The sequence below is a fragment of the Protomyctophum bolini genome (genome assembly GCF_963924005.1).
Source record: "Protomyctophum bolini genome assembly, chromosome: 16".
In the NCBI taxonomy this organism is placed as follows: Eukaryota; Metazoa; Chordata; class Actinopteri; order Myctophiformes; family Myctophidae; genus Protomyctophum; species Protomyctophum bolini.
In genome coordinates, this window is record NC_137877.1 from 18,446,380 (window position 1) to 18,473,166 (window position 26,787).

Below are 26,787 nucleotides of genomic sequence, written 5' to 3' on the forward strand. Positions count from 1 at the left end.
CAACTTCTGAGATGTATGTATGTATGTATGTATGTATTTAAAAGGGGGGGCTTTTTTGTAAAATCCCAGCCCACAATACCTTCATATATTTAAAAGAATTCCAAAATAGGGTTACCAGTGAAGGGCAACCTGCCTATTCACTGGGGACTATGCAAGGCAGATGATCACAGCATTCCATCTTTAAGTAGGCTACATAACAGTACTTGAGTAAATGTACTGTAAATGGACGGACACGGTTCATTTCCACTATGGGGAAATCATAACTGGATACACGATTAAGGGAAGAAATCCCTGATTTCCTGTTTCCTTTGACTGATTGACTGCCTCCGGAGAGACAGAGAGAGAGAGAGAGAGAGAGAGAGAGAGAGAGAGAGAGAGAGAGAGAGAGAGAGAGAGAGAGAGAGAGAGAGAGAGAGAGAGAGAGAGAGAGAGCTTGCTTTTTAATACTCTACCACTTCCTCTCTGATTACAACAAATCCCTCCCCAAACTAGGGAACCAACAGGCTGCTAATGCAGTAATGACAGGAACAGTCAAGGGGGGGGTTGACAGACAGACAGACAGACAGGCAGACAGGCAGCAGGCAGACAGACGAGAACCTGTGTCAGACGTGTTGGTATTGATTGGGTAAGATGAGGCTGCATTGCTAATGGAGGCGTCGTCGTGTTGTTAACATGCATTACAGCGAGCCACCGGGAGGAAAAGGCGTACGCTAAACATTTGGGAGGAATAGAAGCACATCGTTGCTCATTGATTGCATGTCTGACATGCTGCATGATGCACGCCTGTGTCTCTCAAAATGAGTGTACTTGCCAATTGTTACCATCCGCTTCAAATGTTATCAACCGATAATCACCAGTAGGTTGCTTATCAAGACCATCTGATCGACCTACTGCATGTATATTGGGAGCCTACTGGCTGTGATTAAGATACACGGAAGTGGAACTGACTTACGTGTCCGGTTAAGACTGATATGAGGTTAGGGGACTTACATGTCCGGTTAAGACTGATATGAGGTTAGGGGACTTACAGTACATGTCCGGTTAAGACTGATATGAGGTTAGGGGACTTACGTGGACGGTTAAGACTGATATGAGGTTAGGGGACTTACATGTCCGGTTAAGACTGATATGAGGTTAGGGGACTTACGTGGCCGGTTAAGACTGATATGAGGTTAGGGGACTTACGTGGACGGTTAAGACTGATATGAGGTTAGGGGACTTACAGTACATGTCCGGTTAAGACTGATATGAGGTTAGGGGACTTACATGTCCGGTTAAGACTGATATGAGGTTAGGGGACTTACAGTACATGTCCGGTTAAGACTGATATGAGGTTAGGGGACTTACGTGGACGGTTAAGACTGATATGAGGTTAGGGGACTTACAGTACATGTCCGGTTAAGACTGATATGAGGTTAGGGGACTTACGTGGACGGTTAAGACTGATATGAGGTTAGGGGACTTACAGTACATGTCCGGTTAAGACTGATATGAGGTTAGGGGACTTACGTGGACGGTTAAGACTGATATGAGGTTAGGGGACTTACAGTACATGTCCGGTTAAGACTGATATGAGGTTAGGGGACTTACAGTACATGTCCGGTTGAGACTGATATGAGGTTAGAGGACTTACATGTCCGGTTAAGACTGATATGAGGTTAGGGGACTTACATGTCCGGTTAAGACTGATATGAGGTTAGGGGACTTACGTGGCCGGTTAAGTATGAGGTTAGGGTTAATTTAGTCGGACAACGCGACCAACGCCACATGGCAAGCCTCCGCATTTCCTAATCACAGCCAGTAGGCTCCAGTATACATGCAGTAGGTTGATTGCATCGTCGTGATAAGGTAACCTGGTGATTATCGGTTGATTTTCATTCAAATCCGACTTCATCAGCATAGCTACAGTGTCACACAAAAGTACGTATGAAGATATTTAGAAGTCACCACTTAACGGGTTAACTAACTCTAACTCCACCAAAGTAAACCCACATCCAAAAAGACCAAACCTTAAAATAGCTGCCTTGACCAGTGAATGTACTGTAGGACAATGACAGAGATTATATCCTCTGCTGCCCTTGGAAGGATAGAGGTACAGCACACACACACACACACACGCACACGCACACGCACACGCACACGCACACGCACACGCACACGCACACGCACACGCACACACACACACACACACACACACACACACACACACACACACACACACACACACACACACACACACACACACTTAATTCTACCATTGACCCCCTCTCCTAGTACTAAAGTATACAAATTACAACAACATAGGAATGCTCTGTTCAGTAAAAGCACACACTTCCTTCTCAAAGCATCCAGAGGGCAGGGATTCAGAATTTACTTGAGTAAAAGTACAAAAGTGTTGGCATCAAAATATACTTAAAAGTACCAAATGTAGAAAGTACCCACTATGCAGAATGTCCCATCTCAAATAAGTTTTCAAATGCCTATAAAATAATTAGAAAATAGATGATCTACAAGCTCACAATGGGTTGCATCGCAATGCATTGTGAGCTTGTAGATCGGCTATCTTCAAATGGCCGAAATGTATATAGGGCTGTAATGACAATTAGAAATACTAATTTAGTTAAGGTTATTCAACTCAAGCTATATGAATATGTTCTGATTGACTACATGCAGTCAAGTCCTCAAGACTCTAGTATGACAGAGTAGAAAGACACAGACAGTGTGTAGTCTAGGGATCATTTACACTCCACATGCCTACATACTTAGAGCTTCCATCAAAGCCCACTCTTCCTCCACCAGGAAAATGTGACGACTTTTGCTTTCTGAATATAGACTTATAAAAAGAAGAAAAAAACGTATCCAAGAACGTTTGTCCAGCACTCTTTAACAGCCATCCAATAATGTCCATCCTTTAACAGACATCCAATAATGTCCATCCTTTAACAGCCATCCAATAATGTCCATCCTTTTAACAGCCATCCAATAATCTCCCTCCTTCTTCAGCAGCCATCCAATAATCTCCTTCCTCCTACAGTAAGCCTCCAATCAAACCCCCCACTGGTTCCTCAATACATGAGCCTTTTCTTCCATCCTATGATGTCACTCCATGCAGTGGTGGAAGATTCTTCTTTGTTTTCTTAAGTAAAAGTATCAATACCACAATTTAGACATACGGACAGACTCTGTTACAAATAAAAGTCCAGTATTTAAAACTAACTTTGCTTAGTAAAATACAAAAATAGACTTGAAGCCTATAAATATACAAAAATAGACTTGAAGCCTATAAATATTAAGTAATAGTATAGTAATATAAAAAGTATCAAAAGTCCTCATTAACGCATGCATTTCCCCCAGAAAAAAGAATCAACTCTATATTATACACAACTGACACTTATTATAATAGGTTTTTAGTTGTCACCTAAATTACACTCTAGGCCATTTTAATATAGGATTTAGAAAAACAGTGGAAATAGCCGATCTACAGGCTCACAACGCGTCAATTTAGACTATTTGCAGTCTGCATCTGCGCTTCGAGTCCGTCACTCTTCACACCGCGTTCAAGATGTGAATGTCTAAATAGAGGCGTCTTCCCAGGAAACCAGAGTGGACTTCTTGTTTACTCTGGACATACTTTTGGGCTCTATCTGGGCACGGATCAGACGCTCGTCATCCTCGGAGCCTCCCAGACCCAGGCCCGGTATGTTTAGAACAGGTCCAGACCGCTATGAGAGAGCGAGAGAGAGAGAGAGAGAGAGAGAGAGAGAGAGAGCTTGCGCACATGTGCATACTAATTTATTCGTGCAATTCCATGACTACAGGAAAAAAAGTAGACCTTTATTGATCCCGAGGGGGAAATTCAGTTTCAGCTTCATCATAGCCTCGGAGACCGCAGGCGTTTTGTTTTAGAAGAAGAAGAAAAAGGCCTGGGCGAGACATACATGAGGACTGGCACACGAGCGGTGTGAACCTTGCTAACCTCGCTAACCTAGAGTGCAGTGTGTGTGCGTGTGCGTGTGCGTGTGCGTGTGCGTGTGTGTGTGTGTGTGTGTGTGTGTGTGTGTGTGTGTGTGTGTGTGTGTGTGTGTGTGTGTGAGTACTGTATGTGTGTGTGTGCGTGTGTGAGTGTGTGTGTGTGTGTGTGTGTGTGAGTACTGTATGTGTGTGTGTGTATGAATACCATCATCATCATCATCATCATCATCATCAGGGTTCAGTGTGTTTTCGACAGATACGTAGGAGAGCTGTGCGGCGGTTTCACCTGGGAAATTCTGGAAATGAAGAAAATAACTTTTCTTTTACGACTTCCATAAAACCTTTTTCCCCTCTCTCTTCACTCTCCCTTTTCTTTTATTATATTTTTCCATTTTCACCAAGAGGAAAACAGTCTAACTGCTCTGACTTGTCAAACTTACTGACTGATATTAATTAATAATACATTAAAAAAATAATAAAGGATTGAATCATGAGATTCAATGAGACTGCAGTAGGCATTATATGGATTTGGGGAAACCACTGGTATTGGTTGTATTGAGCTTCTTTGATGTGTGTATTGCAAACAACCAAAGGTTTGTACATGTTGTCAACAAACACTTTGCATAATGGTTGAATCATTTTGACTGCAACCGTGATTGAAGACATACAGTACATAATCAATAAAACTAATTACATGAACCCTTTAACTTTTGTTTGCTACTTCAACACTACACAGCTAGCCTTTCGGATAATGACAACCAATCAGTGTGAAAAAACTTTTGAATAAACATACTGTATATGGATGGCTGATGTCAGACACACATTACACATGGTAATACATCAAATACATAGAAATAGTCATCAAGAATCATAATGCAAGCTAAGAACTTGACGTCAGTCTAACAGTAGAATTTCTTGACTATGTTTGTATTTGGGGGCTCGGTGCACCAGTATACTTACTTACCGGTATACAACATCACAATGTTTGACACAGAGACAAACTCTTGGCTGAAAACCTGCTTTCTTCCAGAAGAAAGCTGCTTTCTTCCAGAAGAAAGCAAAGAAAGCAGGTTTCATTCAGCCTTAGCCTACAATGGCAAGCTGTACATATTTTCCCACGTCAATTCAGTTCTGTGTAAATTCAATCCAGGAACCAGCTTCTGGACAAAGGTTGAGATCAAGGGTAAATACCTCCATTCTAGATGGATACATGGGATGTGCTGTTGCATGGTCGGAGATCATATCGCCGTCTTTGGAGGATGGAACACACCTGGTGATCGGTACAGCTTGGACTTTAGTCCTAATATGAAGACATTATGCAAGTTAGCAGTTATTCAATACGGTTTGAATAAGTCTGAACTCCCACACAATATCAGGTGGGAACTCGCAGCCATTAACTATTGACAGACAAAACGGCATAGCCCACTAAAGTGAGTCCAAACAAACAATCCCACAATAAATGCACCATGCACATCTCTCTGTAATCCATGTAACTTGAAAACTGATCAATCATTTACCAACGTCATACTCTCTGGAACACCAGCACTTATAACAAACACATTTCCAGAGCACCATGCCAGCAATAACTGACATTAGTGAGCCACCGTCTGTCTGCCATGCCTGGCTGGCTACACGATTACAATATCATCGCTGTCTGGCAGAAACCTTGCATCTCCATGTTCGGTGGTCGCGAACGGTTCTCAAGTTACGTGGATGACAGACATATACAGAGACATGGTGCATTTATATATATTGAACCAATAAAAATATTAACTAGTGCGTGTGACTAAATAATAACTACCATACATTGGATCCATTGGAACACTTTCTTTTTTTTCATTCCCTGAAAAGCAACGGTTTTAAACATACAAGGTTTTGGTCCAACAGCGACTGTGTATTGTAATTCCCCATCTTTGCCGTAATTGCATGTAAAAGCCGTTATGATCTCAGGGTCCATGCTAATCATCTCTTGGAGGCTTGAGGTTGAACTTTCCAAAAGTATCAATACCACAATATAAGTAAAAGTCTGAACTTTACTTGAGTAAAAGTACAAAAGTATTGGTTTCAAAATGCACTTAAAGTATCAAAAGTAAAAGTACTAATTGTGCAGAATGTCCCATTTAAGGTTTTCAAATCTAATAACAATCTTGTAAAAATAGCAGATCCACATTACAATGCGTCACATCGCGAAGCATTGTGTGCTTGTAGATTGCAATTTTCACTTCACATAATGTATGTTTTGTAATAAGAAACAAAATCTACAAAGTAACTAGTAACCAACGTTTTCAAATAATTGTAATGGAGAAAAAAGTACAATATTTGCCTCTGAGATGTACAGTATAGTGGAGTAAATTACTGGAAATTGGAAATAATCAAGTTAAGTACAAATACCTCAAAACTGTATTTAAGTACAGTACTTAAGTAACTGTACTTAGTTACATTCTACCACTGGAACTTTGCATCAATACGTGGACGCAGAAATGCAGCCCTTCTGCTCTGAGGCCTTTCAACCTTATAGCGCTGAGACGTCTGCTCAGTCTGCAACAGCCCCATGATCTCTACCTGCATGATGACTGCATCCTATACGTACTGTAACATACATTACTGTGCACATATACATGTTACTGTAGTGTAGGCTATAGCTACCTGTACGCTGTTGGCAGCCTGCTTCCCCACGGATGAGAGATTGATCGTGTATAGGCTACAGCTGGCCTGCATGACTGTGTGAGAGAGAGAGAGAGAGAGAGAGAGAGAGAGAGAGAGAGAGAGAGAGAGAGAGAGAGATGGCATAAAAATATAGGCTACTTAAAGTTAGCCCGACACTGAATTCTCATTTCGTTTCACTTCATTATTCAGATTGAAAGCCTTTTCCACAGCAGCCGTTTCTGGGATGGGCATGGCAAAGCTCAACGAGCGCTACTAGCATGTAAACAAGCTGTTGGATGATGATGTTTCTAAAACCTAATGTTTCTGTGAAGAAACTATTTATCATATAGGGCGATTTAATAGGCAGATCGATACGGTCTCAAGTTATTATATAATATCGTGCATATTTGGGTATCAAAAAAGGACAACCTTATCCCTAAACCATAACGTAAGTGGGGAACATAGAACTTGGGGAACATAGGGATTACCCCCATACCAATTGGTTCACGACCCAGAGACGGCCAAGTCCCACGGCCCACTGTTATGTTTGGGAAAGGGTAGAGTAGAAGTGTGAAGCATTGACAAACGGACATAGGTATTAATGGTAAAGAAAAAGTACCTCAAAGTTACTGAGTACCGAGTTAAAATTTCCACTTAGAGGGGTAGCATTGCCGTGCTGAGGGTGTTAAACAGAGTATAGACAGCTGTCGGAGAGCTGCTCTCACTCTCTCTCTGTCTTTGGAAACACTTGGAGCCTCATCAATCAAACACTGTGTGTGTGCGTGTGTGTGTGTGTGTGTGTGTGCATGGTCACCTGTGCGTGTGGTGTGGCCTTGGAGTAGTTTATAATCTGGTTAATAGTGTGAGTTCTGTGTTTATGTTTCTCTTTGCATGCTTCAGAACAGGAAGTGGATTAGTGGACCTGGAGGTTGCTGCTCGCTGACTTCACCTGCACCGTTTCCTGTATGCCGTTTTTGTTGGCTGCATGGCAGGCGAAAAGCTAAACCCCTCATTTATGCTCAATGTTAAATGCATATCGTCACACTGTCAGGTACAAACCTGGGAGAGCTGCAGGTGGCCTGATATCTGTGAGGGCTGAAACTGAGGGCTGTGGACTGAGTGACTGCTTTATAGGGACACACCCCGGATTGTCAGTGGTTAGTTGGTGATGTAGGACTGTCATTGGTTAGTTGGTGATGTGGTGATGGCAGGCACCTGTGCAAAATACAAGGTTAGGGTTATTCTTTTCTGAGCTCAATTGCACCCCAAAAACCTGAACTTTTAACATTCAGTAGATTTCCAGTGGTCTGGGGTTTTCTGGCTCAAACAAGTGCTCTGATTTGCCTGTGGGCTAAGAGTCCACAAATACCATATAATGACACAGCCATAGGAATGTTTAGGCATCTGGTCCATGGTTTCTACTAGGCCAGAATATTAGAGATGCACGATATAATCCGTAGCGTATCGGAATCGGCCATACAAATACCGGTATCTGTAAGGCTTTGTACTCGCAGAGCAGCCTGTCTGTCGGCGGCTTACTTTCACCAGAAAAATTGTAAAAAAAAGTGTAAAAATTCAGCAATGGATTAATATGAATATAATAACGTAATATATCGTTAGCGGACGAAATGACCCTGCAAATCAGAGATAAAATATCATATTTTCAATATGGTGCATATTATTAGGCCTATCATAATATCATGGTGCACGTTGTGTTTATCTCTTGCCACACAGCATGGGAAAAAATGCCCTTTTGCGCCTCGTCCAACACTGGATAGAGTCCACACAGAACATCACCACAGGCGTCCGCGGATGCCTCCGAGAGCCTCTGCTGTGTGCAGAGGTTGTGGTCGAACACAGCCCTGTGAGAAACATTCCTCCATGGTGTTCAGAAATGAGGAATATGCTGAAGGTTGAATGTGGGGTGGTCACTGAGCCAAATGCGAACCACGTTATCCCCAAAACAAATGACAACATACTACTATATGGGTTCGCTCTGGTCCCACTGGCCCCCCTGGCTCTGGAAGAATGGTATTGTTCAGCTGATCTAGACACTGAAGGAGTTATAAGAATAACAATAATAATATCTTAGAATGATACAGAACGATATATTTGTCACACTCTGGTCTGAGTGAAGGTAGTGTAGGCCAAAATTGGCACTGAACCAGTTCTCAAAATGCTCAAAATGGCAAAAATAGCAGGCAGTCTTTTCTATGCAAAAAACAATCCGTTTTTATTCACCTTTTGAGTGTCCACATGAAATGGTTGTTACAAGAAATACACAAAATAAGTATTTACATTCACTGGCCTGGTTGGCTCTATAGGTCTATTCTCCTGCCTGGGCAGTCCTACATTGACTCCTGTGCAGTGGCAGGTCCCCCTCTTAAAAAGGATTGATTCCACAATCTAACCAGTGGCTTCACAATGTCCAGAGACATCACAGTTCATTCATAATACCTTTTAGAGTCACATAATATACAATCAAGAGACAAGCAGGAACTGGTACAGGCTTTTCCCTGGCTGGCAGTTCTCCCCTGTTATCTCTTACCTAGCCTCAAGTGAGACTGAACTCTACACAAACCCTCATACTGTTGGTATGTTCCCCACACCCCACAGCTGATAGTTGCTCCCTACAATGGAGTCAACCAATTATCAATCAAGCATCATCATCATCTCATTTACATACACATCGCAAAATAATATAATTCTCTGCAACATACACAATATATAATTCAAACTTTAGCCATTCAGTATCAGTGGCAGGCTGAACTGCCACAATATTTATATTCGGTTGGGGAAGTGAAAATAACAAAAAAAGAGTCAACTTCATTACGGAAAATAAATTAATAAAAAATACATTGACATTTTCCAAATAAGGGACCATTCCTTATTTCAAGGGACAGTTGGCAACCCTTTATGTTTATGGTGAACTTGTCACAATGTGGCTCAGGGGTGCAGGAGTCAAGTGCAGAGGCAGACCCTAACAGTCACAGGCAGAGCAGTGAAGATTTTCTAAAAACCCACACATGGAAATCACGAGGAACAAAAATACTCAACGTACAATGACAAACTTGCAGTCAACACTGGGATAGGCTGGGGAACTAAGAGCTACAGGACACAGGTGGAAACACTGGCAGATCACAGGCGTGCTTAGGCAAGACGGGTACAGAACAGATAACTAATAAACAAATGCCCATGGCTAAAGAGCATGTCCAGAAGGGTAGAGGGGCAGGCCACGATGCAGATCATGACAGAACTCTAGGCCAACTGGAGTCAACGCATTTCACGTTGTTTCCTGTGGCCTGGCACAGGGCCCGACACAGTATTTGCTTTGGTTATGGCCGTTGTCAAGCAGGCAACACTGGATCCATTGGATCAGGCTTCAAGTTGTAGTTCTGCCAAGTCCGCTTATTATAGACCTAAGTGACTTTGGACTTGTTTTTCGGTAAATATTAGGTTGTCAGGTTGTGTTTTTTCAGGGAGGGGATTTGTCTCTAAAGTCTAATTTTGCATATTGGGGCTTGCAAAGAAACAATCAAATATTTCACATTTATTTCAAGATTTCTTCTTCTTCCATCAGTTTTTTTAATAGCAGATCTATAGGTCTATAGGTTTTAAAGTGGTAAAACAGATTTTGGGTGCTATATTTAGTCATTTTGCCGGGGACCCCCTGTGTGTGACCATGTGCCCTATATTATTGTCTCTACTTTTGGGCTTGTTTTCGTAGCCCTGGCTGCTTGTTTATCTTGAATCTGAAGCAGCGGAACCAATTGATAACTCACACTGCTCCGAACCCAGTCGGGAGAGGAGTGAAAACATCTCTCTCAAGAAAGCTTGACGGGCAACTTGGCCAATTAAGAGAGTAAAGAGACCATCGACATTTTACTAATATTAAATATGTGGAACCCAAAATAGAGATTTGAGAGAGATTCCCCATGAATTACCAACAGCCACTTTTCCAGGTCATCACATTATTTTGTGATGACGGCTATGGCCATTTTTAGCCCAAGCTGTGTTTTTTCATGCAAAACAATTGCTTGTAAATGCCTTAAAGCAGAATTATTATTTTTTGCCTGCATTTAGGTTGTTAATGGTACCCGACTTTCAGCAGCAGCTGTCACAGATTCCCCTATATCCCCCCCTATACCCGACTACAATATATGTACAGAAAAACAAGACCCAAACTCGCCTATATAACAAGCGGACAGCAACACGGAGACCGGAACCCCCCGTTCCCCATCCACCTTGCCCTCCACACCTCCAACGCTCACCCCTCCCCCCCCCCCCGCTACTCCCCCAATAAAAGCACTTCACATCCCATCATCTGCAGACAGAGAGTGGATTTATAGCCTGATTATAATGTAAGAGAGGGGTTGGGGGGTGACGGGGTCTGACCGGGAGGAGAGAAGAAAAGAGTGGGCGAGTGAATTATGCTCGCCCTATTGACACAGTCCAGATGTTCCCAAGCAGATGTGTAGCAGGGAGAGAGAGAGAGAGAGAGAGAGAGAGAGAGACCCAGGTTATTGTCATCCTAGTCAAAAGGCGGTAATCAAATTTTCGCTTGATTCCAATTTCAATCTGCATGCTTTCAGGACCAGACACAGAGAGAGAGAGAGACTGTGTGTGTGCGTGCGTGCGAGGTGGGGGTGCTGCATGGTGTCAGAAGCGTTGAAGCAGTCCACCCTCGGCCGCCAGAGCGGCAAAAAGCAAAACAGTTCCGCTTTGGAGAATAATGCTAATGAGAAAACATAGCGCTGAGCTGTCAGGTGGAAAGCTCATATGTCACAATAAACTGTGACTTTTCCGGGTTTCAAATTCAAAAGTGGCAAAACAAAACCAGCCTTGTGTTTGACACAGGCAGCGAGGGAAGCTCTGCTGGATATGAAGCCAATAAGGAAATGCTTTTCAGCGCCGCAGTTCTCATTAATGACCAAGCAGGTGTCATTATTTCCCCTCCTGCTGGCTGCAGAAGGATAACTACTTCATTGATTACAACTAGACCTGTGCACGTCGGCCACCCGTCCTACTTGGGAACGATGCAAGTTGAAAACCTAGTACTATACCTGTTGTCATAGCACCCATTTTAACCGTCTCTCTGTGTCCCTTGTGCCCATACTGTATAATGGCGATCTCTGTATTTGTCTGTCTGCCTGTATCTGAAGAGTGCAAACTGACTGGTTAAGTAATCAAATGGCAGATGTTGGGGCTTTTCTGACAGTTCCGGACAACCGTGTATCCGACCGACTCAAGGCCGGACACTGCACTCTGTGTGGTGGTGTGGAACCACCACGTGGATTACAGACATACGTACACACGTATCAGAGACCAACAATTTGGGATTTGAATTCGCCAAAAGAAAGTGGCTTCAAAGCGGACCGAGGTTGATTAATTTACAGAAAAAGTTCAAATATGGAGATATTATGCTTCTGTCCGAAAGCTATACGGTCGTGGAGAAGTGTACAGATCATGGTGGTGGGGTACAAGTGTACAAAGCCCTCATTAAAGTGAAACTGCAGTTGAAAATGGCATGCAGACATATTTTTGTTCCTGATTCTCCCGAAGGGCACTGAGGGGCTGCAGCACATGACAAAAAAACATGTTGATGCTTCACACACACACACACACACACACACACACACACACACACACACACACACACACACACACACACACACACACACTCTATCTCTATCTCTATCTAGCGAAGACAAAAATAAAATAAAATACAAGAAGAGAATATAGAAATTGAGGGGAGAGGAAAAAAGGATGGGGAGGTGCAGCTCTCCCCCCAGCTGTGTGCAGCTGCATGGTCAGGTCGTGACACCATGTTGCAAAGACATCGCCCTTTGCTCCGCCTCCTGCCCCGCGGCCTGCTGGGAAACATGTCATCCGCACACCCTCACTTCCTGAGGTCAAAGGTCACTGATAACGGCCCAGGATGTCGTGAGTTAATCATCCCCGCAGCCCAGCGTGCAAAACCATTCATCTGGCTGTGTGTGTGTGTGTGTGCGCACACACACACACACTCCGATGTCTTACCTCAACGTAAAAATTCTGTACCGCATCTGAAAATGTTGAACTAACACTAACTTAATAGCAACATCTTTGGAAAATAGTGCTTTGTGAGTTTGTAGATTGCCAATTTTCAAATAGTCAAATTATAAATTAGGGCTTAATTGGTTAATGAATGTGTAATAATAATGATCTAAATCTATAATTTAACTTGACCCGAATGCGACCCCAATTCAGCTGCAGGTCAATGGGTCGTGCTGGTAGACACACAGTCAAATGTTGGAGTGGCATGCACAACCCCAACCCCCCCCCCCCCCCCCCCCCCCCCCCACCAAAAAAACACAGACACGTTTGTCAGCATTCATTTTTTGGAAAATATTTTGAGAATGTTTATTATAAAAATATAAATGTATCCACTACAAATCATTGTACATTAGTAGACAAGGCATCTACGTTTTGCACGCTCTCACACGCACGCAAGCACACATACGCACGCATACGCACAGTCGCAAACACGTGCGTATGCAAACATGCGCGCACACATACACACACACGGGGGTCAGTCGGGAAACTGAATTTTAAAAAACTGGTCTGGATGGGGTACATCCATACGTAACAAATATTGCTCGTTCAAAATTGACCCACGTTCAAAAAAAGTAAGTAGAAAAGCAAAAAAAACTAAAACAAAACAAAAATACACTGTCACATAACTTATATGCTACAGACAAAACAATAAACATTCAAGGTTGTACCGTATAATGTTAACAAATAAATAATAACGTAATCATAATTGCTTCATTTTTTTACTGCAACAAAAAAGCCAGCAAATAAAACTTTTAATATAATACTTTTTTTTCAACTCTTTTTTAATAAAAAAAAAAGTTGCACAGAATATTTTTGTTCCTTCTTTTATACATACAAACATTTGTACAAAGGGCGGGGTGCTGTGGGTGGTGGGTGAGGAGGGGGCGGGAGCATGTACATTATTAATATAGCATTTAGCTGCTAATCATTATAAAGGTATGGTTTACAGTATATGTACACACCAGAGGAGCACAGAAGTCGGACCTCCACAACCCAGGGGATGAGTGAGTGACGTCAGGACTTCGGTACTCTATTACAACACACTGGTCCTCACCGTCGAGGACCAACCAACGGTCCAAATGGACCATTTCACGGGTACGTAACTCTGAGAGTGTAAAAAAAAAGGAAGCGAATGGACCATGTACGGATGGTTTCATTTGTGCACTCTCAGAGTTAAATCAATCATACTTGGAGATTTGTCACATTTCCGAAAGTTGTTTTGGATTTTATACTGTAATTTTATATAGTTTTGCATTGGTCTCCTATACCGAAGCGGATACCGCAAATATTGGCTCAAGAATGCAAAAATACACTAATAATAATACACTAGCAAGACCCTGATAGGGTCCATTTGGACCCTGCTTTGAGAACCAGCCAATCAGAACACTCAGCAGCAACAGTAGGGTGGAGGAGGATGACGGAAGCTCAACTGAGACATTATTATTGTCCCGGGTTTTTCTCCAAAAGCACTAAAACGTTTTTTCGAAGCGAGTGATTGCTGTCAGGAAAGAAACCTTGTATAATTTTTTCATAAATTATACAAGTTCTTTTCCCTCCCAGTTGGTTAAATTAAAATGTGTCCAGCCCACTCTGATCCACGATTTAAAAATGTATTTTTATTTCCCCTTGACATTAAATTCTCTTCCTCTGAAGTCGTGCCATTAAAACTGCCACTCCAACCAAAGTGCTTGTTGATAAGATGGCAGACTAAGTGCTTAACGACAGCCTGCTCGTAGCTTTGATATTATTACCAGGTTGACATATTGACGCACCAGCGCAGAAGTATGAGTTGTGCTGCGGAAAGTGGCCAGTGAGCGACGTCAGATGAATCTTAAAAGTAGCGCCACTTTGTTGAACAAAGGCGTTATGTGCTCAAAGGGGAATTATGTGTCTGAAAGTCTGAATGATTTGATCAGAGATCTCCGCTTACTGATGCGTCTGGTGACATCTCAATGTATGGGCTAAAACCGTGTGGAAACTATTTTGAAAACAAAATAAAATACAACAACCGCTTTGTTGTGGATGCCAAAAAAAATCAGTTAGACTCACAAGTTTGTTCCCCCAACGAGCACTGCCGAGTCAATGACGTTTCCAGATCAAATCCAACATCTTGGATTTCTGGTTGCGAATTATCTAATGGTAGCTTATTGGGTGGGGTGGGAAGGGCAACAAGGGTGGGTCTTACCTTGGTTGAACCTGTAGAAGCATATACTTCATTTTTTATACATTTACAAATTAATGGGACCATAATTTACCGAAAACGCATATATGATGCTGTGAAGTCAAGTCATATTTCCATGGTTTTTAACGGGATGAAATGCAACTTGTGTCAGCTAACAACAGCAGCTCAACAGCGCCCTGCCCTCCCTCTGCAGCATCTGTCCATCACTTCCTTTCATCCTTCCTATCTCTCCATTTCTGACTATATCTCTCTCCTTTTCACTTCCTTCCCTCTTCTCTCGTGGCCTGCACTGTGCTTGCTTCCATGATATGGGAGAAAAGTTGCGGCAAAGTTGCGATATGCTTAACGGCGTTGATGCGAGTGAAGCGCGGGGTTCAGCAATGGGGAACTTCGACCGTGCCAGGCGTTGACAATACTTTGCTCGTAGTTTTATTTCAGTGAACCAACCACTCCAACGACATTTTGGCGGGGTGGGGCCGTGCCAGTAGGAGTGTCTGGCAGCGAGACAACATGGGAAACGGACTCGCATTGGCCTCGCATTGGCTACAGTGCATGAAGAACATGCGTGACTGACTTATAGCCCAGTCCCTAGGGAAAACCATCGGCTGGGCATTAACATCAAAGGCAAACGCAAAACGTACGACAACGTGCCTCACGTCCCGCATGACATTGGTGGACTGATCATGTGTGAACCCACAAACTTCGTGATTCAATTACTTTGTCCGTCCGGACAAAATTGTCTTTTCCCAGGGCGTGTGTTTTATTTAGTTTGTTGAAGTGTCCTCATTCTGTGGAAGCATCACACTTCCACCTAGCAACCTGGCATGCAGTCTACAGCGTTTCCAATCGAGTTTTGCGTCTCCGTCTCCACTAATTGTTTTGTCTTTTTATCACACGACAAAGCGGAACTTTGTCATTTTCTAGATGTATTGTTTGTGTAAAAATAGTCTTAATCCCTGACTATCTCCCTCTCTGACTGTACAACTTAATAGCGGGTGACAGCCTGGCGTAGTATACGGAAGCACGTTATTTGTCTATGAGACCCGTTCAAAAACATGAAAATATTGTATCTTTTGTACGACATCGTCCGGCGATAGCCAATCAAATTCATGTGTTGCTTTGTTTACCCTCCACGTAGAACAGTGATACGTTTACATTATATACGGTAATGACAGCAGGAACGCCCATTTTTATCGCCCAGAGTCGCCGCTGTTCGCCCGCTGTTAAAACGTAGGATCACTTTCAGCTACGTTAGAATGAACAGATCAATATATCCTGAGTTCTCCTTCAAAAACTGTACTGTGGTGTAGGAAGTACATTAGAACTGTGGAACAGGGGTGGTTCTCAACCTTTTTCTGTATCAGGGCCCGCCACCAACCTTGAAAGCTCTTCAGTCGGGGCACGGTGGCGCAGTCGGCAGCACTGTCACCTCACAGCTAGGAGGTCCCGGGTTTGATTCCCGCCGGGGAAGCTGTGGGGGCGTGTTCTCTCCTCCGCGTCATCAGCGCCCATACCCTGGGTGGGGTTGGCATGTTATCCCCTGGTGTACCCTAGGGTAGGTACCCTCACAAAAAACATGCAGTAATCCTGGTCTCTGTACTGCCTCCCCCTGGTCAGCCGGGGGGAAAAGGAACTGGTTCGAATAATGTGTTATTTTCTACCGGAGAAAGTCCCCCTCTGCCAGGTGATAAGAAGCGGCCTGCTCACTCCTCATGCATTGGAGGAAGCATAACCTCAGTTCGGGGCTCTCCCCAGGTTGGCAGAGGGAGAATAGTGGCTTAGACAATTGGCAGCAGCCCACAGGTTGGGAACCATTGCTGAAGAATGTGTTTGCAAGTACACATATCACTGAAAAACATTAAAATATCCATAAGAATCAAGAAAATAATTGGGGCAACATGTGGTTTTACTCACCCAAAGCACACCTTCCAAGTACCCAAAGCACCTTCAAAAGCACAGTGATCCATAGACTATTATTATTAATATTATAATGAGACACGTTGACAGAAGCATGGCCTCCATTTGATGCAAACATATAAATGATTATTATTGCTTTAAATGTGATAGAGAGGGCTATCCGGATGCATACGCTACAAGGCTAGAGCTATAGAGATACATGGCTTTGATTGTTGTCGTCGTCTGTGTGTGTGTGTGTGTGCGTGTGTGTGCGTGCGTGTCCAGGAAGTGTCCATGTTTTGGGGTGGGTGGAGGGGTGGGATCGCTCCTGGTATTCCGTATTCCGTATCCCGTCATTCTTGTCTCAACCAGTCTCAGCAGAAGACCACCCCCCCCCCACCACCCTAGTCAACCCTGAAGGGCAGCTAGCTCAGCCAATCGCGTGAGCTCTGGCACTGATATCGTTCAAGCCCAGTCTTGCTTTTGCGTTATATATTTAATTATTTTTGTCCTCTCTTTCTCTCTCTCTCATGAGTCTGTAAGGCATCTCAACTTGGACATGTAGGGACGGAGGTCCGGAGCGTCCGCTCCCTCGCCCCCTCTCCCCTCTCGTTCGACCCGAACACGACCTCATCCTCGTCCTCATCGTCGCCGTCGTTTTCCATGCGGAGTTGCTGCGCCGCAACGATGGGGAGCCATGGGCCCGAAGTCTGTCCAACAGTCAGACAGACGGACGGACAGAAAGACACACAGGTCTTCAGCGTTTTTTTGTTGTTGTTGTTGTTTTACTTTCCGTCTTTTGTTTTGTTATGTTTTTCTTCTGATTATTCTTCTTCTTCTTTATTACATTTTTTGTCTTTTTAAACGGGGACCGGGCCGTTCTTGCCGTGGGAATCGAGGGCTTTGAGGCTGCTCACAATGTTCTTCTGAGGGACGACGATCGTCACTCCAACCTTCTTCAGATCCCTGGAGGGAGAGAGAGAGAGAGAGAGAGAGAGAGAGAGAGAGAGAGTAGAGTAGAGTAGAGTGTTACCGGGTAGAAGACAAACAGCCATCACGTGACACATCAATGACACCGTTCACCAGCGCTGTTCCACCGCTCTCCTTCTCCTCCCACCTCCTGGCTGTCAATCACTGAGGACTGCATTTCCCAGAAGACCACTGCTGCTCTGCCCTAGCAGAGTACTAGTGGCCTTCCTTTCCTGTTGTAGTCCTGACAGCCAGTGGAAGAAGCTGGGCTTCGTGGCTAATGGTAATACACACTGTTACAAAAAGTATAAATACATTTCCATGCTTGTTTTATTTGTGTTTTTTTTTGTTCAGACAAAATAAAATGATCAGATTCAAATTTGGATGAATTGCCAATAATGGGTGTGAACATTAAGTCCTATTCCAGTGTTGGGAGAGGAGCGGAGCAGATCAGCACTGCTGGCACATGTGTTGGAGGTGACCGTCCTGCTCTAGATAAAAATAAACACAGAAAAATAGAACGATTAGTTATTAATAAAACATCTGCATTGTTATATTTAAAGCAACGGTCATCGCCGCCCGTCACACTTCATGCAAAGCAAACGGATTGTTTTAGGTGTGTTACGTGAAAGAGAGAACATCGCACAGTTTTCAACCTGATCATCATATAACTGTTATGTCTGTCTAACTCACTCTATCTGTGTCTCATTGGACAGTACAACAACTTGCCTACCCAGCGACATGTTGATGGGAAGGTTTGGCCATTTCAAACTTTTAATGCAATGACTTCTATTTCAGCATGCTATAAAGAGCAAGAAGGCTGCAGTTTGTATTAGCTTGTAATCCGTATTGATGATGTCACTGGTAGACATGTTTCTGAACTGTCCACAGCCTACCAATGAGACACAGAGTGAGTAGACAGCAATGGTGCCATCTTATGTCCGATAATGACTTTTTTGCCGATCGGATTTCCCGATATAGTCCAACTCCTAATTTCCGATACCGATATCAACCGATATCAACTGATACCGATATACTGTATGCTGTCGTGGAATTAACACATTATGCCTAATTTTATGGATTTCCAAACAAAAATAAACATTATCATAAATTCGGGTGAAATTTTAATTAATTAAAACCGATAACGATATTTTCTGATATTACATTATTTATGCAAATATCGGCTGATAATCCCAAGTCCCATCCCTGGTGACGACCAATTACATGACGATAAGGTTGAGAATGGGTGATGTTCTCATGTAACATACATCTCTAATACAGTACATAGCATTGTTAAAATTGTCTGTTCAGGAATACGTTAAAACACTCATTAGTGAAACATACTGTCTAGAATATACACACGCACACACGCACACACACACACACACACACACACACACATACACACATACACACACACACACACACACACACACACACACACACACACAGATCTGTAGGTGATCTACGTAGGTTCACAGAGGGTTTCCGTGGCGTTAGTAGAAGCAGTGAACTCTGTGTTAGACAGCCTTCTCTTCAGCCGTCGAGGACGAGGAATCACAAGCTGATGTTATTCCAAACGAACCTAAGAACCTCAAAGTGTTTTTAGATGCAAAGCCGTGTGGGTTTAGTTGGCCAAGGACGGCCAAGGAGCAGCAGCAACACACACACACACACACATCTGAAAGTGAAACCAAACCGGCTCAAAGCGCAGACACTGCAACGACCCGACGGTGGCGGCTTGGAGGGATAGTTCACTCTAAAGACTATATGTTTGTTTGGTAACTGGAAATGGTGCAGCAACAGAGCGCTGTCGTCTAAAGTCAATCGGTGGAATGTAACCAAGTACGAGTACTCAGATGTTGTACTTGGTTATATTTTCAGGTAGTTTTCCATTTCCCTTTTGTATACTTTATACTTCTCCTCCATTACAAGTTTTACTCGCACTCAAGATACATTAGCTACTTGATAAAGGATGATATCATAGGTTAAGCTACCCAGCAAATCTATAAACATTCTTTGTTCAACATCTATGACGAACAAAGCCGCCACTTCAAATTTCGTGAACTATCCCGCCAGGGAAGGGCCAGAGTGTGTCTGCATGCGCTTCTGAAGAAGGAGGCGTTGTAGCGCCCTCCGGTGGGGACCGGAGGGGGAGAGGACGGTAACGGTGGAGCCTCCACCCACCATCCAGACGGGGGTAGGGGGTGCTAGAGCGTGGTGATTCCCATGGACGGCTCCCACTCCGGGCAGGACGCTGGCGTGACGTGGATCTCCGACATCACCACTCTACTGAGACACAGCCCAGCCCAGCAGGGTTAATGTCAAAGACTAAAGTTATCACCACTACTGAGACACAGCCCAGCCAAGCAGGGTTAATGTCAAAGACTAAAGTTATCACCACTACTGAGACACAGCCCAGCCAAGCAGGGTTAATGTCAAAGACTAAAGTCATCACCACTCTACTGAGACACAGCCCAGCCAAGCAGGGTTAATGTCAAAGACTAAAGTCATCACCACTCTACTGAGACACAGCCCAGCCCAGCCGGGTTAATGTCACAAGATTAAAGTCATCACCAAAAAAAAGCGTTTGTCGATAACCTTTCTTCAAATTGTGGTAAACAAACGTAAATAATTGTACTAAACAAACTGTCTCTGCGATATTGTCAAGGAGGTGTCACGTTTACGACAGTCAGTCAATCGTATTTGATGTAGTCTGTTTCTAGCATTTTTTTTTACTTCAGTCAGATAACTCACGAATAGATTGAACACATATTTATTATAGAATGAGAATACAAGTGTGCATATAATAATTTATCTTGCCATTCGGCTCTGCTACATTGTTCTCCCTGCTTGGCACAATTATACAACAATCATTAACCATTAAGAGCACGGAGATAGATTTAACAAGATATAACAACCATATGGGGAACAGGAATAGCAGAGCCCACCGGTGGTGCTGGGGTGGCGGTGGGAGCAAACAGTGCATAACAACGCCAGGAACGCATTAATGCAGAGGAAGGAATGCAGTAAGAATCCTGTCTTAGGTGAGCTTAAACACCCCGCCCAATTGGTCAGCTGATAGCCACGTCAGCGAATGACATGTGGGTCTTGCATTACACTGAATGAGCCCGTGGAGTATATCTGACTGCACTAACTCCAAAAGCTATGTATCATTAATTCAGCAGCAGTAACGTTTTACTCGCAGTCAGTTTATTCTTCATATCCATATGAGTGAAACTGCCGTGGTTATTTGTTTATTTTTCAGACACAGTTCTTATATGAGGCGATCTAAAATCCTGCTATGGGGATTATAATACAAATAAAAAAGTACATGAACCCGTGGACTAGACCTGTACTGATTACAGTACTGAATGTCCCAAAGTTGCTTTTCTTAGTTACCACATTAAAAGATTGATTGACACACTGAATGAGTGTACAGATTCACTGTACTCGTCAAATGTCAACTGTACATTTTGAAGTGTCCATTTTTCCCACCACTGTCTGCAGGCCAGCCAGGAATCAAACCGGGGACTGACCGGTATCGTGTCAGATGTGGTACACGCACTAACCGCTCGGCTATCAAGTTGCCTTTATTTTGCACAATAACATTAACGTTAAGTGTTGAGACAAATCAATGGTTGTTTCCTTGGGTGTATGAAGCCAGGAGTCAGAGGGACTATATAGTGTCTGAGTGCCTTAGAGCGTTCATTGATTGTGCTGCTTTGTTTTACATGCACGTTCCACACTGCTGTCTTTAGAGTGTATTTTACTAGACCATACTGTATTGTTCTCAGCCAACAAGCCTGCTTGAAAAGCACTTCGCAAAGCTCGGTGGTGCCAGTTTCTTTTATGGATCGTCAAAATACGCTGAGAACTGGACTTCCACGTTGATAAAGTCAACATGTGCCTTATTTCCCCCCCGCCCCCCTCAAGGCACATGTTGAAGTTTTATCACTAAGTCACAATATGCCTTTTGAGGAGTGAGACAGTGTTGGTTTTTGCCTAATCGCAAATATGTTTCACATAATCGCAACAATCATTTCCATGTTGAAAAGTGTATTTTCCAACATTTTCAAAAGTAGTGGAAATAGACTCAAAACAGATCTACAAAGCTCAAAAAAGTATAAAGTTATTAAATCATGTAAGTAATTTGTCATAACAGATTTAGTCATTAATCGCAATTCTTAGTGTGACAATTAATCGTCATGCATGTAAAATGTCATAATCGTTACAGCCCTAGTTAGCTCCCACAAAAGAGCAGTGTGTCTCTGATTCTGGGAGGTTTGTGTCAGGACTTTCCTCAGCTGTCAGGACCTTTTATGTAAGCATTCTGCTTTGGTTTGAACTGTCGAGTCCTTTTATAGAGCGTTCTGCTTTGGTTGGAGCTGTTCCGGCCTGGCTTTCATTAACAGCAGCATAACAACAGCACAGAACAAGCGCTGCAAACACAACTCGCCGTGACAAAAACAATCAAATGGTAAGAAGATGCGAGTAAAATTGAACGCATACGTACACGAACATAACAGTTATGACGCATAAACGTCATGGGAAAAAGCAAACAATGTCAAAAATCAAAGGCAGACGAATTTTGTCTGGATGGCGGTGGCCACAGTGAAAGACGTGCACTCACATGCACGCAATGCACACACACACACACACACACACACACACACACACACACGCACACACACACACACACACACACACACTTGAATCAGCATCGCGCGGTGGTGTGTCACACTTCCCATCATTGACAGATGGAAAAATATGGTTCAAGGTCTAATCTGGGCCTTTCCCGAAGTTCCCCTTGGAGATGAATTAAGTGTACAGTATCTCTCTCATGTCAATCATCTATGATGTGTGACTCAACAGGGTTCATCACCATGCTGGCTTGTGGTGGACATACAAAATTAGTGGACAATAATATTATATAAAGAGATAGCGCTCAATGACAATAACAGGTCTGTAACTCTGAGAGTGTTCCAATGCATTTGTACACTCTCAGAGTTAAGGGGCGTCCTTGCAGATAGAAATTCGACGGCCACTAGTACTAGTTGGACAGCTACTGTGCCATAGTGTCGTAGTAAATATGTGTCACACATATTCTGAAGGAAACCTGGAGACTTGACATTCAGTAATTACTGATATTTTCCTGTAAATGAATGCTCTATTTCAACATAGTCTCGCGAGCCAGACGGTTGCCTCACACAATTTCAAAAAATGTCTCCTAACATACTGTAGGCTACAGTCTGGAGAACGGAAGCTGAAATGCATGTACTGTATTTTTCACATCATCCCTCAATACAAATAACTACTTTAACGTTGGGGTAGCAAACCCTTTAATCCCGGCGAATAATCGCGGAGAACCGAGCCGACGCCACGTACGCCACACAGCTGAGTTTTCGATTAGTTCCACCCGTAAATCAGAGGTCAGAGCACGGGCGAAGGGCCTTGTTCTGAATATCAAAGAGCGGATCAAGTCGGGATGGATCAATACTCTAATCCACAGAGTCGGGCCTGGCAGCGAGCTGCAGCGCCCGGCCTCGTGACTGCTGCTGCTTCTGCTGAGCTTACACTTGGCAGCAGGTCAGCCAGCCTTCCTTCTCTGTATTAAATACTGACCCTGATCCAATTTAGCATTCACATAAGAGCTATCATAGAGCAGCGCGCACAAAATCATCCTGTTAGACCAGCGGAGCTGCAGCGTGCCAGTGCAGTCGATGGGTGTTGGTAGTCTGTCGATATACTCTGTGCGTGTGTGTGTGACTGTGTGTGTGCGTGCGCATGCGTGGACAAGCGTGCGTTCATGTGTGCGTGCGTGTTACGTGCGTGCATCTACTGCAGACCGGATCGGTTATGAAGTGGTCGAGGGAACGGGCCGAGGGAGAGATGTTTCCCATTGATTGAACGAACGAACGCAGACATTGATTAAATGGTGAGGAGAGAAGAAACAGATCTGGAGGAGAAAAACCTCTCTTTACAGCATCGCTTGACAAACGCATGTCTGTCTGTCTGTTTGTTTGTCTGTCGTGTCAACGAAGCATCTTCTGATCTCAACCCAAGTCATTTGTCTCACCGTCCTAATCTGAACCCAGCTGAACCGAGTTTAACTGAACTGAACTGAGTTCAACTGGAGTTACAAAGAATGGAGCGAAGTGAGGAACAGCAAAACTAGACGCCATGCCCTCACAGGAGCAAAAAGTGATGTCTTTGTCTCATCTCTCTCTCTCTCTCTTTAAATTTACATTTAAAAGTTTGCTTAACTGGCACACACAGATATGAGCTGTCAACTTGCCAAAGGTAACACAGACGTAAACACACAGCAGATCAACCCTGACAACAGAAAGAGAATACACAACTAATGTTCCAAAGATTGTCGAGAAGGATGGATGTCCCCACGGTTCCTGTATCAGAACATAGAGCATGTTATTGTGACGATTTCTCAAGAAGTGTTAAGACACATTGCACAGGCACGTTTCCCTTTCCTTCAAAAGGAAATCTGCAAGCAGTCAACTCAAATATACATTTTTGAAGTCTGGTGTTTTTTTTTCTTTCATTTTCCTCATGAAAGGGTAACTAGTTTGGGAATAGTCCCTATGTAGCAGCCTTCAAACTTTTTAATTTCAAGGAACCTCCAAAAACTCAACCACAAATGGAACCAAATCATGACGGTATCTGTCTATCTTTGGAACCGCCTCATAGGAACCACAAGGGTACCTGGACCACACTTTGAGACCGTCTCAGAGGAACCACGAGGGTACCTGGACCACACTTTGAGACCGTCTCAGAGGAACCACGAGGGTACCTGGACCACACTTTGAGACCGTCTCAGAGGAACCACGAGGGTACCTGGACCACACTTTGAGACCGTCTCAGAGGAACCACGAGGGTACCTGGACCACACTTTGAGACCGTCTCAGAGGAACCACGAGGGTACCTGGACCACACTTTGAGACCGTCTCAGAGGAACCACGAGGGTACCTGGACCACACTTTGAGACCGTCTCAGAGGAACCACGAGGGTACCTGGACCACACTTTGAGACCGTCTCATAGGAACCACGAGGGTACCTGGACCACACTTTGAGACCGTCTCAGAGGAACCACGAGGGTACCTGGACCACACTTTGAGACCGTCTCAGAGGAACCACGAGGGTACCTGGACCACACTTTGAGACCGTCTCAGAGGAACCACGAGGGTACCTGGACCACACTTTGAGACCGTCTCAGAGGAACCACGAGGGTACCTGGACCACACTTTGAGACCGTCTCAGAGGAACCACGAGGGTACCTGGACCACACTTTGAGACCCAATGAGGTCCAATTTCTTTCCAATATGGCTGCTGTGCATAGAGCATATTAACTCGGAAATATCTGTGAAATGTAAAATGTTCTACACCTTTCACCAACGAAAAGCAAAATGAAAACTAAAGCAAATGTTGACAATTTCATCAACAAATAAAAACTAGAATAAAATGTTGATTATTATAAATCAGGCATTGCAACGCCATCTTGGCACATCAACTGTAGATTTAGACTGTGCTGTGTGTGTGTTTGTGTGTCTCACTCTATGGAGGTCTTGGCCAGGGTGTCACAGGAGCTGTAGCTGACCCCAGAGAAGGCCTCCTTGCAGGGCAGGGTCCTCATGCCGTCCATCCAGTCCCCCATCGTCCCCAACGACGTCACCACCTCTGCACTGCTGCGGTCCAGCAGCTGGTTGGCTGGCCTGGGAGGGGAGGTTAAGCAAATCATCATTTAGAACTTTTGAGGTTTGTAACCTGTCACATTGAGTTGAGAGTTTAGCATTTGTAGATATACAGTATGCTATGTTTTTTGAGTGGTGCAACCACTCCTACAACCAGCAATGTCTGTGTGTATCTATGTGGCCATGAGCACGAGTATATGACTTATTAGTAACAGTAGGGGGCGCCAGAAACAGAGAGAGGGATAGTGCTGTGCCTGCTAATGAGAGAGAGAGAGAGAGGTGTGTGTGTGTGTGGGGGGGGGGGGGGGGATTTTTTTTAATAACCTTTAAAGGGTTCAGATTTTTTGACTTGTGCCATTAATATAATGGATTGCCTGAGTCCCGTGGTGGGAGTTCTGTTCTGCTTTTGGTGAATATTAAATAGTTCAGTGGGGGGCATCCATTACAAATAAATTAATCCACAAAACCAGCATAATTTGTATTGTTAACCTATTTCTACCATTAGAGCGCAACTTTTGTTCAACTTTGACCCCTCTGTCACATGGAACTATGGTTTTGTGATACTGCTGGCGTAGTGATACTGGACACATAATTGTTCCATGTGAAAGAGGGTTCCCCCCAGTGACCCCCACCAAATGACCGGAACTACTTAATACTCACCAAAACCTACAACTCCCACCATGGGACTTTGCAACCATTATATGAATGGCAAGTATTTCCTACAGCTGTAATTTAAAAAAATCTGGACTAACCCTTTAAGCACTTGAAATTACATGGCGGGAGAGAGAGAGAGAGAGAGAGAGAGAGAGAGAGAGAGAGAGAGAGAGAGAGAGAGAGAGAGAGAGAGAGAGAGAGAAGGGAATGGAAGGAAGACATTATGAAACACAATAAAACATATAAATATTCCAACGTCCACTGTGCATTTCCATAGAGTCCAATGTAGAGTGCACATGGCCGTAAATACATGCAACAGCCTCGACCCATAAAACCAGGGTTATGGTAGGATGGCCACCAGGGAGCAATCACCCCATATAAACACACACACACACGCACGCCCGCCCGCCCGCACGCACGGACGCACACGCTCTCTTAACGCCACAGTAGTTGGCTCCAGGTGCCACATTTTTAATGTTAGTAATGTTCAGCAACTGCAGACAATCAATATTGTCATGGAAAAAATGAGAATTGTGATCTCAATTGTTGTGGAGGAAAATGGAGATTCACATTTGCGCAAGATGGAGGTATGGACTAATGGAGGTAAAAACGTTGAGGTTTCTGCCCGACAGCAACGATATGCATGCAGGCACACATTCATGTGCA

The 26,787-nt window shown here is 43.8% G+C and overlaps 1 protein-coding gene across 6 annotated transcripts in view; it reads right to left on the bottom strand.

Annotated features, from left to right (window-relative positions):
- Nucleotides 1–15,955: 15,955 nt before the first annotated feature.
- epha3 (eph receptor A3) overlaps nt 15,956–26,787 on the bottom strand; it is a 147,491-nt gene continuing 136,659 nt past the window's right edge. For 2 of the 6 annotated variants that reach the window (XM_080786346.1, XM_080786345.1), the window contains exons 18-20: nt 25,374–25,488; nt 19,949–20,050; nt 15,956–17,758 (exon numbers count right to left, since the gene is read on the bottom strand). In XM_080786346.1, the coding sequence (XP_080642472.1) occupies nt 17,636–17,758; nt 19,949–20,050; nt 25,374–25,488 (340 nt within the window). In that variant the 3' untranslated portion in view covers nt 15,956–17,635. Of the gene's footprint in view, nt 17,759–19,948; nt 20,054–25,329; nt 25,489–26,787 lie in introns of all 6 variants that reach the window. The other 4 variants (XM_080786348.1, XM_080786347.1, XM_080786350.1 and 1 more) reach the window with 3 other exon arrangements.